Source organism: Larimichthys crocea, chromosome I (genome assembly GCF_000972845.2).
Source record: "Larimichthys crocea isolate SSNF chromosome I, L_crocea_2.0, whole genome shotgun sequence".
Taxonomy (NCBI): Eukaryota; Metazoa; Chordata; class Actinopteri; family Sciaenidae; genus Larimichthys; species Larimichthys crocea.
Window position 1 is genome coordinate 13,053,851 of NC_040011.1, and position 14,912 is coordinate 13,068,762.

General features: G+C 42.4%; 1 protein-coding gene across 3 annotated transcripts in view; it reads right to left on the reverse strand.

The window, feature by feature from the left end:
* Window positions 1-1,465: 1,465 nt before the first annotated feature.
* pde6a (phosphodiesterase 6A, cGMP-specific, rod, alpha) overlaps window positions 1,466-14,912 on the reverse strand; it is a 30,847-nt gene continuing 17,400 nt past the window's right edge. For 2 of the 3 annotated variants that reach the window (XM_010749859.3, XM_027289793.1), the window contains exons 12-24: window positions 14,401-14,544; window positions 13,474-13,539; window positions 12,519-12,665; window positions 12,043-12,150; window positions 11,655-11,764; window positions 10,700-10,787; window positions 10,378-10,478; window positions 9,659-9,766; window positions 9,515-9,578; window positions 6,568-6,642; window positions 3,765-3,848; window positions 3,226-3,394; window positions 1,466-2,962 (exon numbers count right to left, since the gene is read on the reverse strand). In XM_010749859.3, coding sequence (XP_010748161.3) covers window positions 2,913-2,962; window positions 3,226-3,394; window positions 3,765-3,848; window positions 6,568-6,642; window positions 9,515-9,578; window positions 9,659-9,766; window positions 10,378-10,478; window positions 10,700-10,787; window positions 11,655-11,764; window positions 12,043-12,150; window positions 12,519-12,665; window positions 13,474-13,539; window positions 14,401-14,544 — 1,314 coding nt within the window. In that variant the 3' untranslated portion in view covers window positions 1,466-2,912. The remainder of the gene's footprint in view (window positions 2,963-3,225; window positions 3,395-3,764; window positions 3,849-6,567; window positions 6,643-9,514; window positions 9,579-9,658; window positions 9,767-10,377; window positions 10,479-10,699; window positions 10,788-11,654; window positions 11,765-12,042; window positions 12,151-12,518; window positions 12,666-13,473; window positions 13,540-14,400; window positions 14,545-14,912) is intronic. The other variant, XM_027289825.1, reaches the window with a different exon arrangement.

Sequence of the window (14,912 nt, forward strand, 5' to 3'; positions counted from 1 at the left end):
GGATAATGTAATTAACTATGTGCTAAATAAATCAAATCAAATCAATCAAATTTTATTGTAAAAATCTGGTGCTGGTGCTGAGCTCCGAGCGGTGGCAGCATTTCTTTGCCGCAGAATTCCTCCTGATAGCGTTTCCCTGACTTTGTCCTCAGGGCGACGAGTAAACAGGGATTTTGTCTTTTGCGGATTGAAAGATGTCAAAGCATCTAGGTTTAAACTGAGCTAAATGTGGTTTAACACACACAAACACACACACAGATGTGTAGGTTACAACCACATTTAGCCGGCATGACACACGTCCTAACAACAGTACAAGTTAAAACATAATCACAGTGCTGTCTGAACAATGCTTATATATAAACCTCTGACGTCTTACGAATGCTCTCTGGCTTGTTTCGTTCAAGCACAGAGAAAAAAAAAAAAAAGCACTTAATAAATAACCTGTGGACAGATTTAAAGCCAGACAAGCTTCCTGTACAATCAATAAACATTAGTGGTTTGGGATGAAAATATTTTTAAATTGTGTTATTTATTGTCTCCTGATACACGACCAGCTGGGATAAAACTATATTTTTTGGGGGGGAAATAACATTTTGGCACAAGACCTGGCCAGGTCCTGCACAGCGCTGTCACTCAAATGCTGCAACCTCACGGTCGAAAAGAGTGCACAAACTTTTCTAAACGGAGCCTCTCGGGAATGAAAGTTTGACACGCATTCATTCTTAGCTGAAAGTATGCGGGCTATGCAAAAACACTTGAGCTTGGTATGTTTAGATACTTCTTTCCACCATGTAGACACACCTCATCACTACTTTCATTAGGTAATTATTCTTTCTCCTGTCTCAGCGAAGCAGCATTGTCCCACCTGCAACTCGTGGAAACATCACGAGCCAGGCTTCTAACCAAAACCAACCCCTGACCCCACATCACACCAGTCGTTCCCGTTCAAACTAGATTGATCGCATAGATTTCCCTGCATGGCCTCGCTGCTTCATCCATTTCCAAACCTGTGCATCCGTAGTCCTGTTCCACCTCTAGGCCACTCAGATCATCTGACCAAGGTCTCTTATTTATACCCTGCAACCTCCACATGTCCAAGGGTGATTGTGCTTTTGCCTGTCCCTCTGGAACAGTCACTGTTAGATCAGCTGAGTCTGTGAAGGGCTTTAAAAACTTTAACAGCGCTGTAATTTATTTTTCTGTTTATATTTTTCATTTTTTTTAATTTTTATATCTGTGCAGCACTTTTTTTGTACTTTGTTTTTAAAAAGTTGCTATCTGAATAGAGTTTTACCTACATGTGCATTTCTTGGATTAACTGATTATAACAAGCAACAAGAAACCGATTCAAAAATCATAATCAGTGTTTATCAGTACACTCAGATAAAGCTAACACACTAAACAGATGAAAACTAAAGTGTCGCACTGAGTAAAAACACAGACACCAGAGTGATTCAGTAGGAAAATAGCAGGAAATCTTTACTAATCTGAGCAAACAAGCATTTCACATTTCTCATTAACTGCAGGAGAGTCGCACATTGTATGTTGAGCGAGAAATGAGTCCACAGAACAACAACTTTACATAAACTGATTATCTGCAGTTTGTACAAAGATTAATGATGCAGAGCAGAAAAAACAGCCAATGACAGAACGACACGATACATATGGTGCATACTTCTAGTTCACAAGCAGTGTTCCGGTTTCTTTTCATGTTTGCGTTACAAAGTTAGAAACTCTGACAGCGAGTAGACAAATAAGATTAGCAGACAGACAAACAGACTGATGTGTCAGAGCAGATAATGTCATGAGCCAAAAGTAGAACAAAATAATTGTTGACATTTTGAGTTACAGACGGTATTGACATGAGTGGGTCACTCTGCTGCATCACAATGATCCACCAGCAGAATACCCGAAAACACCAAAATACCATCGATGCTACAGCTGGTTAGATATTTCTTTTTACTTTAGTATTTTCATCTTCTTGACATCTTATTGAACAATAAACATTATTTCAATCAAAAGGGTTCAAAGTTCACGTTCTGTCCTCCAGGATAAATTTATATTTTACTTTTAAAACTTTTTTTGGTATCAGGGTTGTAGAACGTTTCTCTCACGTTGTCAGACTGCAGATGTTTTTTGCTGTTAAAAGAAGAAGTTCAACCAAATTAGTTTTAAAATCAAATATTTCCGCTCTGTAAATATCTTCTTAGAGCATGCATACTGAATATTTAAGTCCATTTAAGGAGACACCGGAGAGAATTCATTGATTGACCAGACATCATCACCGATACTTGAATTGACTCTCAAAGGGACTAACTGAATGTTAAGCCCATTAGCTGCTCAACAGTAATCTGAATGTTTTCTATAGAACATAGAGAGCTACTGGATTCAATATAATCAATTAAAAGAGACTTGCATGGTAACACTGTATACGCAGTGAATGTTTCGGTGGGTTGAAAGGGCTTGTAGGTAGCTGAACATTCAACACTTAAGTCGCCATCTGAGCAGGAACATTTTCAATGCAAGAGAAGATCCATGTTTCCTTTTTGTTGGTCCCTCAGGTTTGAACATGTGAGGTTTCTGCATGTGGGTAAGCTGATGTTGGGAGCTTCCCCACAAGCACCTGAACGCACCATCAAGCCGCGAGCAACTACTGAATAATTCAACACTGAAACGATCAGGAAGAAGCGGTGCAGAAGGAAAGCAGAAGAGGAGAAAGTTGAGGAGACAAATACCCATAAACGCAGCCACGGGAGATAATTGGAGCAGGTGTTTTAAAGTGAGAGATGTTCTCTGAGTGAACTGAAGCTTTCAGGTGAGATATCCAAAAAAATAACAGAAGGAACTTTGCAGGAAAACCCAGTGCCGGACCACAACTGCATAGCAAGCAGCCTCGTAATGTCGGAGCATCTTTAGCTGACAATACAAGTCTTTGATTGTGATGACTGGCCTGCAGACGTTGCTGAAGGAAGGAAGAAAGACAGGAAGGGAGGGAGGGTGAGAAAACGGAGAGGAAGTTTTCAGTTAAAAGTGCATTCAGAACTTTTGTACACGTCTAGACCTAAATGTGTGAGTGTCTGTGTGTTGTTACGGTTACCAAGCAGCAGCATGTAGCATAAATCTAACTCAAATGAACCTCAAATTGGCACGTGGCCTGTTTTGGCTCCCGTGCAACAGAGAAAGTGATGCATTGTCTGAGCGCTCACATGTCTGAGAGCCTCCTACCTTGTTTGGCCGCCACAGAGTTTTGCACTTGCCCCTCGTTGCCCTTCTTCGCCTCCTCCAGGGCAGCCAGCTTGGCCTCGTGCTCCTCCTTCAGGGCGTTCCACTCCTTCCTGTTGTTCAGCAGACGGTCCAGCATGGGGGTGATCTCCACATGGAAACGGCTGAACTCCTGAAGGAGCAGGGGAGGAGGGGGATAAATCGAGAGAAATCTAATCGCATCAAATCGATACTGCTTTGTTAGATCCACACTGTTAACATTTATTAAATGATATGAAATTAACACGAACAAGTGAGTGCAAACAAAGTTGATTATCCAGTTTCACACACGCATCTTGAAATAAACTTAAAATGAAGTCGATGCCAAGCTAAAAAAAACACCATCAATGACCAGATAAGACCGATGTTCTGACGATGTGTTCTTCAGGTCTAACTTCAGACCTGCATGTAAATGCACTGGGAGTTTATCCAGCTGGGTTTTGGTTGGTCAAAGGGAATCAGTGGTGAATGTTTCTGGGCGTTCATGAGGTGTGATGTCTGACCTTATACACAAAAGCGCAAACAAAGTCGATGAAACCACACTGCAGCTTCGGCAGGTCGGCGGCTTTGTTTCTGTCCATCATAGGCTGAAAGAAAGAGAGAGAGAAACGTGTTCATGCTGATCTGATCAACCTTACTCACTACTTATTCTATAATATGCTAAGTGCACACAGGGAGAGGACACCAGCACCTCCCCAATATACCGTGAACCAGTTTCAAAGCTCCTGTAAACATACAGCTGTGTTAGCAGCTACAGTACGAACCCAAAGAGGGACAATCCTCACAAACAGAAAATGCTGATTTGCTCAGTTTGTACAGAAGAAACAAGGGATGCATGATATATATGGGAGCTGATAAATCATAGAACTTCATGTTATGTATTGCTCTGATAATGAGATTATAATGGTAAAGGACATTTTTGTGTGTGTGTTTACAACAGTGCTGTCAGTTAGATTTTGTCAGGTCAGAGCCTTTCTTCCCCTCAGGTGTGCATAAACTACAAAATACAAGATGTGACATTACTGGTCCTCAGGATTGCATCTCTGCTTTTTTTTTTGTGCAGATGATGTGGTTCTGTTGGCTTCATCTGACCATGACTCACTAGGTCGATAGCGGCCAGTCTGAGGCCGTGGTTCTCTGTTGGCAAATGGTGGCATGCTGCCTCAAGCAAAGGAGTTCAAGTATCTTGAAATCTCTGATAGGAAAATGGACCGTGAGATGGACTGACAGGCTGGTGCAGCACTGTGGACGATGTACCGGACTGCTGTGGGGGAAGCTGAGCCGGAAGAAGTCTGGACTCACAACCCTCACCCACGTCATGAGCTATTGGTAGTGACTGAAAGAATGAGATTGCAGATACAAGTAGCTGAAAAGAGCTTCCTCCGCTTGGTGGCTGGGCTCATCTTTAGAGATAGGGTGAGGATCTCGGACATCCGGGGGGGAGCTCGCTTATCAAGGAGAAGGAGGAGAGGTGGTTCAGGCATATGATTAGGATGTCTCCTGGGCGCCTTTCTTTGGAGGTCTTCCGAGACCCATTGTAGGGACTAGTATATATACCTTGTATCCTGGAAACACCTTGAGATCCCCCCAGGAAGAGCTGGAATGTGTTGCTGGGGCGAAAGGCATCTGGAGTGCCCTGCTAAACCTGCTGCCACCACGACCCAACCCCGGATAAGTGGAAGAAAATGGGTTGATGGACATTATTGGTTATCGGTTATCAATTTCGTCTAGGAAAATAAATCCATATCATGCATCCCTAGAAGAAACTCAAATATTAGAAGCCTCTAATCAGAACCCAAATAGTCAAACTGAGTGAGTAAACTTTACATGCTTGTAAAAGCGGGCTTGAGTTCCTCAGTGTGTCCTTTCCAGGCATAAATAATGTTTGAACATTAGTTTCACATTAGTGGCCACATCTAAAATCTACGTGGTGTAGCTCGCAGCATGCCGGACTCTAAAAAAAACCTGTCAGAGAAAGTTCACGCTGGCTGTAATTGCTGGCAAAATTGCCCACCTACATTTCCTGACAAAATTGTTCAAGTGTCGCAGCCTCTGCAAAGTCTTTTTTTTTTACCTTGTCAGACCACAGTGAGTCACAGAATCGACTGCTGGGAAAATACAAACTGATCAAAATGAGAAGTTTTCCCTGCTGACACAGATGCTATTAAATTCAGAGCACCGCGAGGTGAGAGTGTGGGATGGTGCTTCTCGCACTTCAAGTGTCTCAAGGACATGAGGGAATGAAACAGAGCGAGGAGAGAGAGAGACGCAGAGGCCGAATGGAGGCGAGGGAGCCAGGGGAGGGTACGGTCGGCTGGGTTAGGGCCACTGCGCCCGCTCTTTCTGTATCAGTGCTCCACATAATGGCCAGTACATCGTTCAACACTGCCGCCACGGGGAACTAAATCTGTCTTTTCATTTTGTCTTCCAACTGCGTTTCTGTCTCTTGTTCCTATTCTCTCTCTCTCCTCGTGTCCTTCCCGCTCTCCATCCTGAATTTAAGGACCAAGGAGAACCCGGACCTGCCTTAATTCCCAAATCTTCCCAAGAGTCCACAAAGTTACATTCTACAAATTAAATGACACATTTAACAGCTTTTTACAGATTACTGGAGTCAAAATTTGCATGAGTTACTGGTTCAACTATTTTGTTTGCATATGATAAAATAACAAAAATAGTGATCTGACAATAAAGGGTCCAGAGGCTCATTTGGGAAACCAGACATCTGAGTTCTAAAGTTTGTGTAACAAAACAATCCAAGCTCAAAAGGTCCATTTACTAACATATAAAATTTTGTTTGATGAATCTACAATTATTAAAATTGCATCCAAATCACATCACAGGTTGGGCTGCAACGATTATTGCCATTATCAGTGAATATGTTGATAATTTAGTTGACTAACTGATCAGTTGTTTGGTCCATAAAACATCTGAAGACGTCAGTCACCATTTATTTCACAAAGCTCTAGCTGACATCGTTAAATATCTTGTTTTGTCCCCAACCCAAAGATATTCAGATCACGGTCATAAAGGACGGAAGAAACCAGAAAGTGATCAAATCTGAGGAGTTGAAGTCACAGAGTTTGTCTGTGTAATGAAAAAAACTATAATTATTATGTTAGGCTTTATTAAATCTGTCAGGGAAATCCTCGTTTTTGAGGCTATCAATCAAACCGCCGTACTGTCGGAGCTGAAGAGAGTTTAGTGTTCTTGCTTCAGGCGATGTCAGTAGGATGGATGCTGCCTCCATCCATCCCTCTTAACCTTCTTTTCTTTTTTTTAAAACATCACTGTTCATGTCCTTACAATGGGTTGTTGCTCCAGGACGGTCCTCTCCAGGTCTCCCTGCTCCCAGAACTCTGCGGCCACAGACAGCGCCACCTAGAGGGTGAGTCAAAAAAGTTTGGAGATGTCATTTCATCATTTCAAGTTGACAATTTCTGACAAGCTCCCAGAGCCCAAGATGTCATCTTTGAGCTGCTTGTTTTGTGCAACCAAGCAGTCCAAATTAATCAGGACTAATCGTTTCAGCACTACATATTCTGACGTCACATGCAATAGCTGCTGTTATCTTCCTGCTCACGTTGTTAAAATCATCCGATAAAAGCTTCAAATGGGAATCTTCACAGCTCACGAGGCAGTTTGAGGCTTTGTGTCTTGACGGGATGAAAGCCTGTGTTGTCTGGCCTCACAAACCTGAAATGGAGCAACGTGATCTCTGATGAATAATATGTGAATTCTGTATTCGGTGTGGAAAAAAAGCTCATTTTTAGAAAAAGACTTAGTCATCAAGACAGTTTTGGGGAACAATTGCCACGAGGCTGGTACAGCCAGTGGATAGATATTCTCTGTGCGTGGGAAGGAGAACTGAGTGAAAAATAAAATACCAGCCATAAAAATGTCAGCGGAATATCTTATCAAGAATGAGGCAGCTCCAGCTTTTGTCTCTCCATAACATCTCAGAGAGATCTGCCTGTCATCAGTGAAAATCTGAGCGAAGTCATCTGTATTTTAGACCATTTTTTATGTAGGAATCTGACACATCTTATCAACTTAAATAACAAAGTAGAGCTACAGTATAATAGACACTCCTTTCACGCCAACGGAGACTCACAATGGTTAAATTAAACTCCTGTATCGAGGTTTCTGTCGGCCTCTAGACACGATAATCACCGGAATTGGAGTTTGGTGGGTTTCATATGACAGCTACGATATGCTATCACTGTATTCAGGGTGGAATTCACCTTTAAAAGAAAAGAGTTAGTCATCAGACTACTTTTGGAGCACGATTCGCAGGAGGGCCGCCGGTGCTGTAGATAGATACAACCTGACAGTGTGTGTGTGGGGGGGATGTGGAGCTGACTCACCAGGTGCAGACAAAGGTGAAATTTAGCCAGAAAAAATAAAAAAAATAGAAAAATATACGCCAAAAATAAAGAGTGGGATATCCTAATTGACAGAGCTTGTGCAGTGTGGGAGAAGTAACAGAACCTACAGAAACTTATTTTCTTATTAATTAATATTTACTAAAAATAATGTCGTTAAAACTTTGCATGAGAATATTTCTCTCAGTTTGATATGATGAGATGTTTCCTTCTATTTCAGCTCGCCTGCTCGTAACGCAGTCGGAAGTCGGTGTATTCGTTTATAGTTTGACGTCATGTGCCTCTGACATACAACTGGAACAGACGAACATGAATGGGAGCCTGGAGGTGGAGGTGGAGGTGGAGGTGGAGGTGAGGGAGCTCGCGAGGGAAAGGCTGGTGATTCCTTTGACATATTATATCTGACAAAAACACGGAGCAATGAACGAGCGTGATTCTGACCCCAAATTGGACAAGAAATCCATCCGCAGACGTGACAACACATCAAGAAATTGGTGAAGCCACGAGGAGTACCTGCAAAATCATCCACGGGGCAACACGGCTCTCCATTTTTAGTTTAAACAGACATTTTACACATTTTGTGTGTGTGCAGTGTAGGTGTATAAACCCAACAGGCCGTGCCTTGAACGGCGTTCCTGAACTGCACTATCCATCTGACTCACTGCCTTCAGGAAACTAGGCTATTGTTCTTCTCGTGGACACCACATGAGAAGCAAACCAACACGGAAATCAACGATAAAGGCGAGGCTGTTTGCTGACTTTGTACAGTAACGTTGTCTGAAAACTGAAATAATACAACATAGTTTAGGATTAGGCTAAACATTCATGATTCATCCTTGTCAATCAAGCCCGGTCGGAGTTCGGAGAGGCGGCTTTGCCGAGAGTTCACTCTGTATTCACAGCTGTTTTTACCAAGTGGAGTCACTTTCTGTTCTTTTTATAAAACACAACGGGAGTGAACAAGCCTGGGAGGAGAAAAAAGAAAGTCAAATATCTTCTTTAATGATGCATGCCATAACAGCATCGTGGCTCCTACTCATTTTCTAGTTCAGTGGCTTTTTTAGCTTGTGACCCCCTGAAATGAAGCGATGTCTACTCGTGACCTCATTACAGGTTGATTAAAGGTCTAAACGGGTTGGACTAGTTCCACTGATTTTATTCCTGGATCATCCTATTTGAATAATTCTTTTAGAGACCTAACATTTTCGACCAACACACGCACACAAATTGAAGACTTTTTCCACCGCCGTCTCCCAACTATTCAGATTATTTGTTTAAGGGGTGCATGAAGCAGAAAGCCAGTGATGATGGTGTCAGTGCTTTAAATCACCATTACTGATTTTATTATTATTCTATGTTGATGCAATCACTCTCCGGAGTCTGCAGCTGATGCGAGCGTATACGAATGTGAAGCAGCAGATGCTGAAAAAGAGCATATGTCCCCAGTCAATTGCAGACAAATAAAGGTAAAAAATTACCCCCTAGCAGCGGCTGTCGAGCAGCCAGACACGCTGCCTGTTCTTATTGATATGCCTGTGTGTGCAGGCTTGATAGCGATGTGTATATTACGTAGTTAACTGGAATAAAAATGCTGAGCCTGCCAGGCGGTGATGAGGGGAATGAAAAGCACCGAGTTGCCTTTGATGCATGAGGCCGTCAGGAGTCGCTGCCGAACGCCCGCCCAGAGAAATGGCAGCACTGACAAAATGTCATTCTCTGTCTACTTTATCATTGGTTCGCCGCTCTCACGGAGCCTCTCCTGGAGCCTGTCTACGAGCCAGAGTCTTAATACTGCCAAGGGTTGGACGTTAGTGAGGCTGGAGTGCCATTTAACAACTACTACTGTGAGAGATCATGCAGATGAGTACCTTGCTCTGAACCTCCCACGGTTTGGCGATGGCAGACAGGTCACAGGCGGTCATCATCATGGCCCTAGAAACACAACACATGCCAATATCATCTCTGTATATTGGTACCTCCCTTTGCATGTGTGTGTGTGTGTTTATGCCTACATGACGATCTCTTTGCGAGTGGTCTCCAGCATCATGTACTTGGTCCAGTCGTTCCAGTTCTCGTAGGTCTTGGACTGGTCCACAATCTTCTGAAACATCGTTCTCTTCCTGCACAGAACAAAAACAAGGATCCAATAGATTTATCTATGGCGATACAGTCACCTACAGATGGGTTTGCAGCGTTCACCCGATGTTGCATCTTCCTACTGCAAGACTGCAGGAGGTGATTCTAATAACTCACCTTTTCTGTGGTTAATCACAGTCAGTTAATTCATTATTGTGTTAGTTTCATCAATTTATGAAGTCATTGTTTCTATTTTCATCTAAAGGACCAGTCTTTCAGAAACTATAGTAGTCATGAAATGTGTGAAAGGCCGATATCTAGAGCCAGTGTTTAGTCTGTCCATTATGGGCTACTGTAGAAACATGTTGGTTCAACGTGATGGACCTGCAGTGTCTGTAGATATAGAAGGTTAAGGTGACAAAAAAACATTTTCAGGTGATATACACTAAGGTTTTTCTGCTAGAACCTCCTAAATCTTACACACTGGACCTTTAAATAATGCTGAAAACTGACAGTAAACAAATAGAAAGGCTTAAATGTGCCACTCATGTCATTATTTTGTCTTAAATTAGAGCTAAATAAGCCGTGGAACAATGTAAAGTTAGAAACTGCTCATAATAGCTGTGCTCATGTATATGCATGCTGCTGCACTGACTTGAAGTAGAGAGCCAAGTCGGTTGCGATAATTGCGATGTCCATGAGGTGGATGACAAGGTCGTGCTGACGGCGGTTCAGGTTCTGATAAATGTTCAATGCCTGGAAACACAAAGTGAAAGTCAAAAAAGTTACTCCGAAGAACAACAAGGAGACCAGGGAGGTGGAGGAAAGTGGAGGGTGGGGGCTCAGAGAGAGGACGAAGTGGACACACTCATAAAGCTTCGGTTTATTTATCACATGACCGTTGTATTGCATGGTACAAGTGTTAATATGTCCATACATATATGCATGTACATATGTGTGCGTATACTACAGCCTACTTCATCTCTCAGCAGAGTCTTGCCAAACTCCAGATGGTGCCTTTCCAAGATGGAGGAGCCGTGAAGCTTCGCCAGAGGATTACCAGACCTGGGAACAAACACAGACGCACACACACACACACACACAGCATGTTGGGAGGTTACACTGTGATAAATCATGCATGTTAAACCCAGGGTGGGCCTGGCTGACTGTGTCCGTGGCTAATGGCGGCTCTCATTAGCTCATCCATCAGCAGGTGGAGCAGAGCAGCTGGAGGCGTTTCTGGTCAATATCAGCTCATTGATGTTCTCCGTGTGTGACGTTACCTTCACCTAAAGAGCTGAGATCAGCTCGTCTGTACACAGGAGGAGTGGCTGCTGTCACTTTGAGTCAATTAAACAGTCTCAGGATAACTAAACAGTCCTGGTTTTAAAAAAACGAGAGGAAGGAAATTGGGTCACGGCAGCAGTAAGTCATAAATAAAACCATGTTAGTTATTTATCATGTTGTTTATCTTTGGATTCGGGTTTTTCTTCCCCCCCCATTTGAAATGTTTTTACCTCCGTTTATACTTTAACTTGGACAGGCTACAGCTTTCTGCAAGTTCTCCCACTAGACTAGAAATCAGTTCTGAGTTACTGCTACACATGGATTTCATAGCCTGTCTCATATTTTCACTCTAATGAATCCCAAAAAGCTCCTTAAAAAAACAGCGTAAAGACGGAGACGAAGAAGCTAAATGAATGCGTATTTATAGAAACAAACAATAAAACAATACAAAGTTCAGCATGTCAGAAGTTTGTCTTTTTCGAAATTACAAATAAAATGCACATTTTATTTAGCAGAAAGACACAGCTGGTCCAGATTTCCCTGCAGTTGGTAATAAAGTCAAATTATTCCATCCTGTATAGTGTGAGGGGTCTAGCCTTGCTGAGACACACCCTGCACCCTTCCCCTCCCCTGTAAAGCTCTTACTTCATCTGGTACAGGTTGTTGGTTCCTCTGTGGTCAATATCGTGGCATAAGCCAGCGGTCACCATGGCCATGCACTCCAGGTCTGTGTAGTAACGCTTCAGGTCACCAGTCTGAAGTCAGAAAAAGAGAGAGAGAGAGAGAGAGTTATATTCACAGATATCATCACCTGTGCATACGTAGTCTATGCACACATAACCATTACTTCTCTAACCCAAACCTAAAACCCTAGATCAAGTCTGAGGAGGAAAAGATGAGGAGAGATGAAGAGGAGGAGAAGTGTGGGTTTACTGGAGAGAGGAGGAAGACAAAGACAGAGAGCAGGAGGTGAGGAATTGATGATGGAGGGAGAGAGAGGGTTGGAAGATGTCAGTGTATCGGTGTGTCTGACCATTAGCAGGGTGAACATGGTCTGTCCGACGTTGAATCCGTGCCTCCAGTTGTGGTAGGTGATCCTCCTGTAGCCTTTACTGAGCGAGTATATGAACCTCACCAGGGCCTGCAGACAGTAAGCACACACAAACAGATATGTGACAAAGTGACACATTAGAGTTATGCAGGCAGCAGCTCGGTCTGTAGGGACTTGGCTCGGGTCACCTCTCCATGTCCAGCACAGACCGCAGTATGCAGAGTGGACTGGTGGCTGGAAAGGTGCCACTTCACCTCCTGGGCACCGAACCACTAACTGCTCCCATGGCAGCCCATCACTCGACCATCTCTCCACATTTGCATGTTTATAAGCCCACGTGTGCGTGTGTTTATGTGGTTATATTTCGGGTCTATGTGTGTAAAAATTGTGAATAAAAAAGTAAGTTCTCCATTGGGAATACATAAAAGTAAATCTTAACGAGATGACCGACCACCCACCTCTCTGGGGATGTGGAACTTGTCGACCACTTTCAGTTCGTAGTACATCTTGATGCCGCATTTCACCAGTTCCAGTTCAGTGTGGTGAGCGTCGTAGAAGTGAAACTCGAAGATCTCAGATACCTTAGAGTTTGGCAAGACCTCCGACTGTGGAAAGAAAGAGACAAAAGCACAGTATATGAAGTCTTTGCAAACATTTTGATGTCTTTGTGTGGATGCAAAAAAATCGCACGTAAACCATCATGAGAAACTTATTTTTAGAAAATATCTCTAAATAATGAGAATCTTCTCAAATGAGAAGCTTTTCTGAATAATGAGAAAGATACTCATCATTTTGAGATGCTAGAGCATTAGTTTGACAAAGTTTCTTGTCACGATGAGTAATGATTTTTTTTCGTTCCATCATATTGGCAGAAATGGGCTTCCATAGCTCCTACTGTTAATATTGTGACATGTAGAATAAAAATCTTTTGAAAGCAGCAAGAAAATTGTGGAAAAGAGGAAAAATTAGACACCTTAAAGGATACATTTGGTGGGATATAGTGGTTAAGTTGCAGAACTGAATACCCCTCACCTCACCCTCCCCTTCTAAACTTGTAGGAGAACCTACAGTGGCTGTGAAAACTCTGAAAACGACACTAGACTCTAGAGGCAGTGTTTGGTTTGGTAGACTGCGAGGTGATTATATACGATAAAACAATATACTGAAGAATATTATATTCCATTTCTGCCAATAGATCAACCCTAAATCTTACACGCTGGACACCTTATGTCACAGTTGCTCCTCCAACATGGTGGTATGTCCGTCATTACCAATTTACCAATTTCCACATTCAAATAATCACGTCGCATCATGGGAAGTGTATTTTCATTTTGCTCGGGGACTGTAGATTTGGATTTTAAAGACATTTGGCTCATTTCGTGGAACACCCTGAAACACAAGCTGGATGTTTACCAGAATCTCTTCCAGCTCCTCCTCCTCGCACTCGTCCGGTTCCTTCCCCCATCTCTCCCGGGTATTCTGGAGGAAAACACACATCATCAAGACTCACCTTGGATGAAACGACTCGGCATCAATCAACTGACTCCTGATCTGAGGTCAAAGCGGGTCATCTCTCTGCTTTTGTTCCCTCAGCCTCTCCCTCTGTCCACTGACAAATCACCTCATAGAAAATCTGACAACCTATTTCAGTTTATAAACGATGCTCACCCTTCCTGTTTATTCCATCCACATCAACCAACTGGTTTGAAACAGACTGGTTTTGATCTGTCTAGCACAGATATCAGGATAAAGCGAGGCGATCCTGTGAACGTGGCGTGTTCTGTCTCCTTCTTTTTCTCTACGTACTTAAAACACATTCTTCATCTCATCAATGAAATGTGGTTTTTATTTCATTTCAACAAAACCCTACTGCCACTAAATTAAACATTGAATTTCTTTTCAGAAATGTTAATGAACAGATTTAATTGGACAAAACTAGATAGTAGTGATCAAATAATTAATGCTCGTCACATTTTTCCCAAATGGAATATCTTCTCCTGCGCCCCATTACCGACTTGTTTTTTGCACGAACATTTGCATCACTTTAATTAATGTGAGCTGAGTGATATGCCAGTAGAACCGCATTAGATATTTCAGGAACCTCAAGAGACCAAGTGAAAAAATAAATAATAAAATGAGTAGTCTGACTTTCAGTAAAGTTATAATGTGTTATGTTGATCTACATGGTTTGTCACAGGGCTTCACAAATCTGTCAGAAGTTCAACTTTTTAGAACTTCAACACCACAAACGCAGCAAAAATCCATATCAGCCTTAATAAATATTTTGCTGATATATTCATCCTTACAGCTGGTCTCTCTTTTCTACACTTATTTACTCACCAGGACGTGCTGGATTTCATCTTTGCGACACTTGACATGGTACATCACCATGTCCTGGAAGATGTCCTTCCTGTTCTCCAACTTGTTCATCTTGTCGTAGGTGTCGGGGTTCAGCATTGACCAGCCCAGGAACTGGGCCAGGGACTGAACGCAGGCGTGGGACGGAGGAAGAGACACAAAGAGAGAGAAAATAACAATTCAATGAAGACACGCGACACTCCTGTTGGCTATCGCTGCTTTTTTTTAAAGTTTATAGTGACAACAAATGCATCAATTCCTGTCAGTGGTGGAAAAAGTTCAGATCCTAAATCAGCAAACCCACAATGTGAAAAAATATACAGTATTATCAGTTTTAAATCAGTTTATTTTTAGTTTTATCATATGTTTTGTATGTAAAACCTTAATGTGAAAAGTAACTATAGGGGCCAAAAAGTCCAACAACAATTTTCTGGAGTAAAAGCATAAATTTGCCTCCTGTGCAAAAGTTCAAGTAAATTACCGTATGTCAAAAC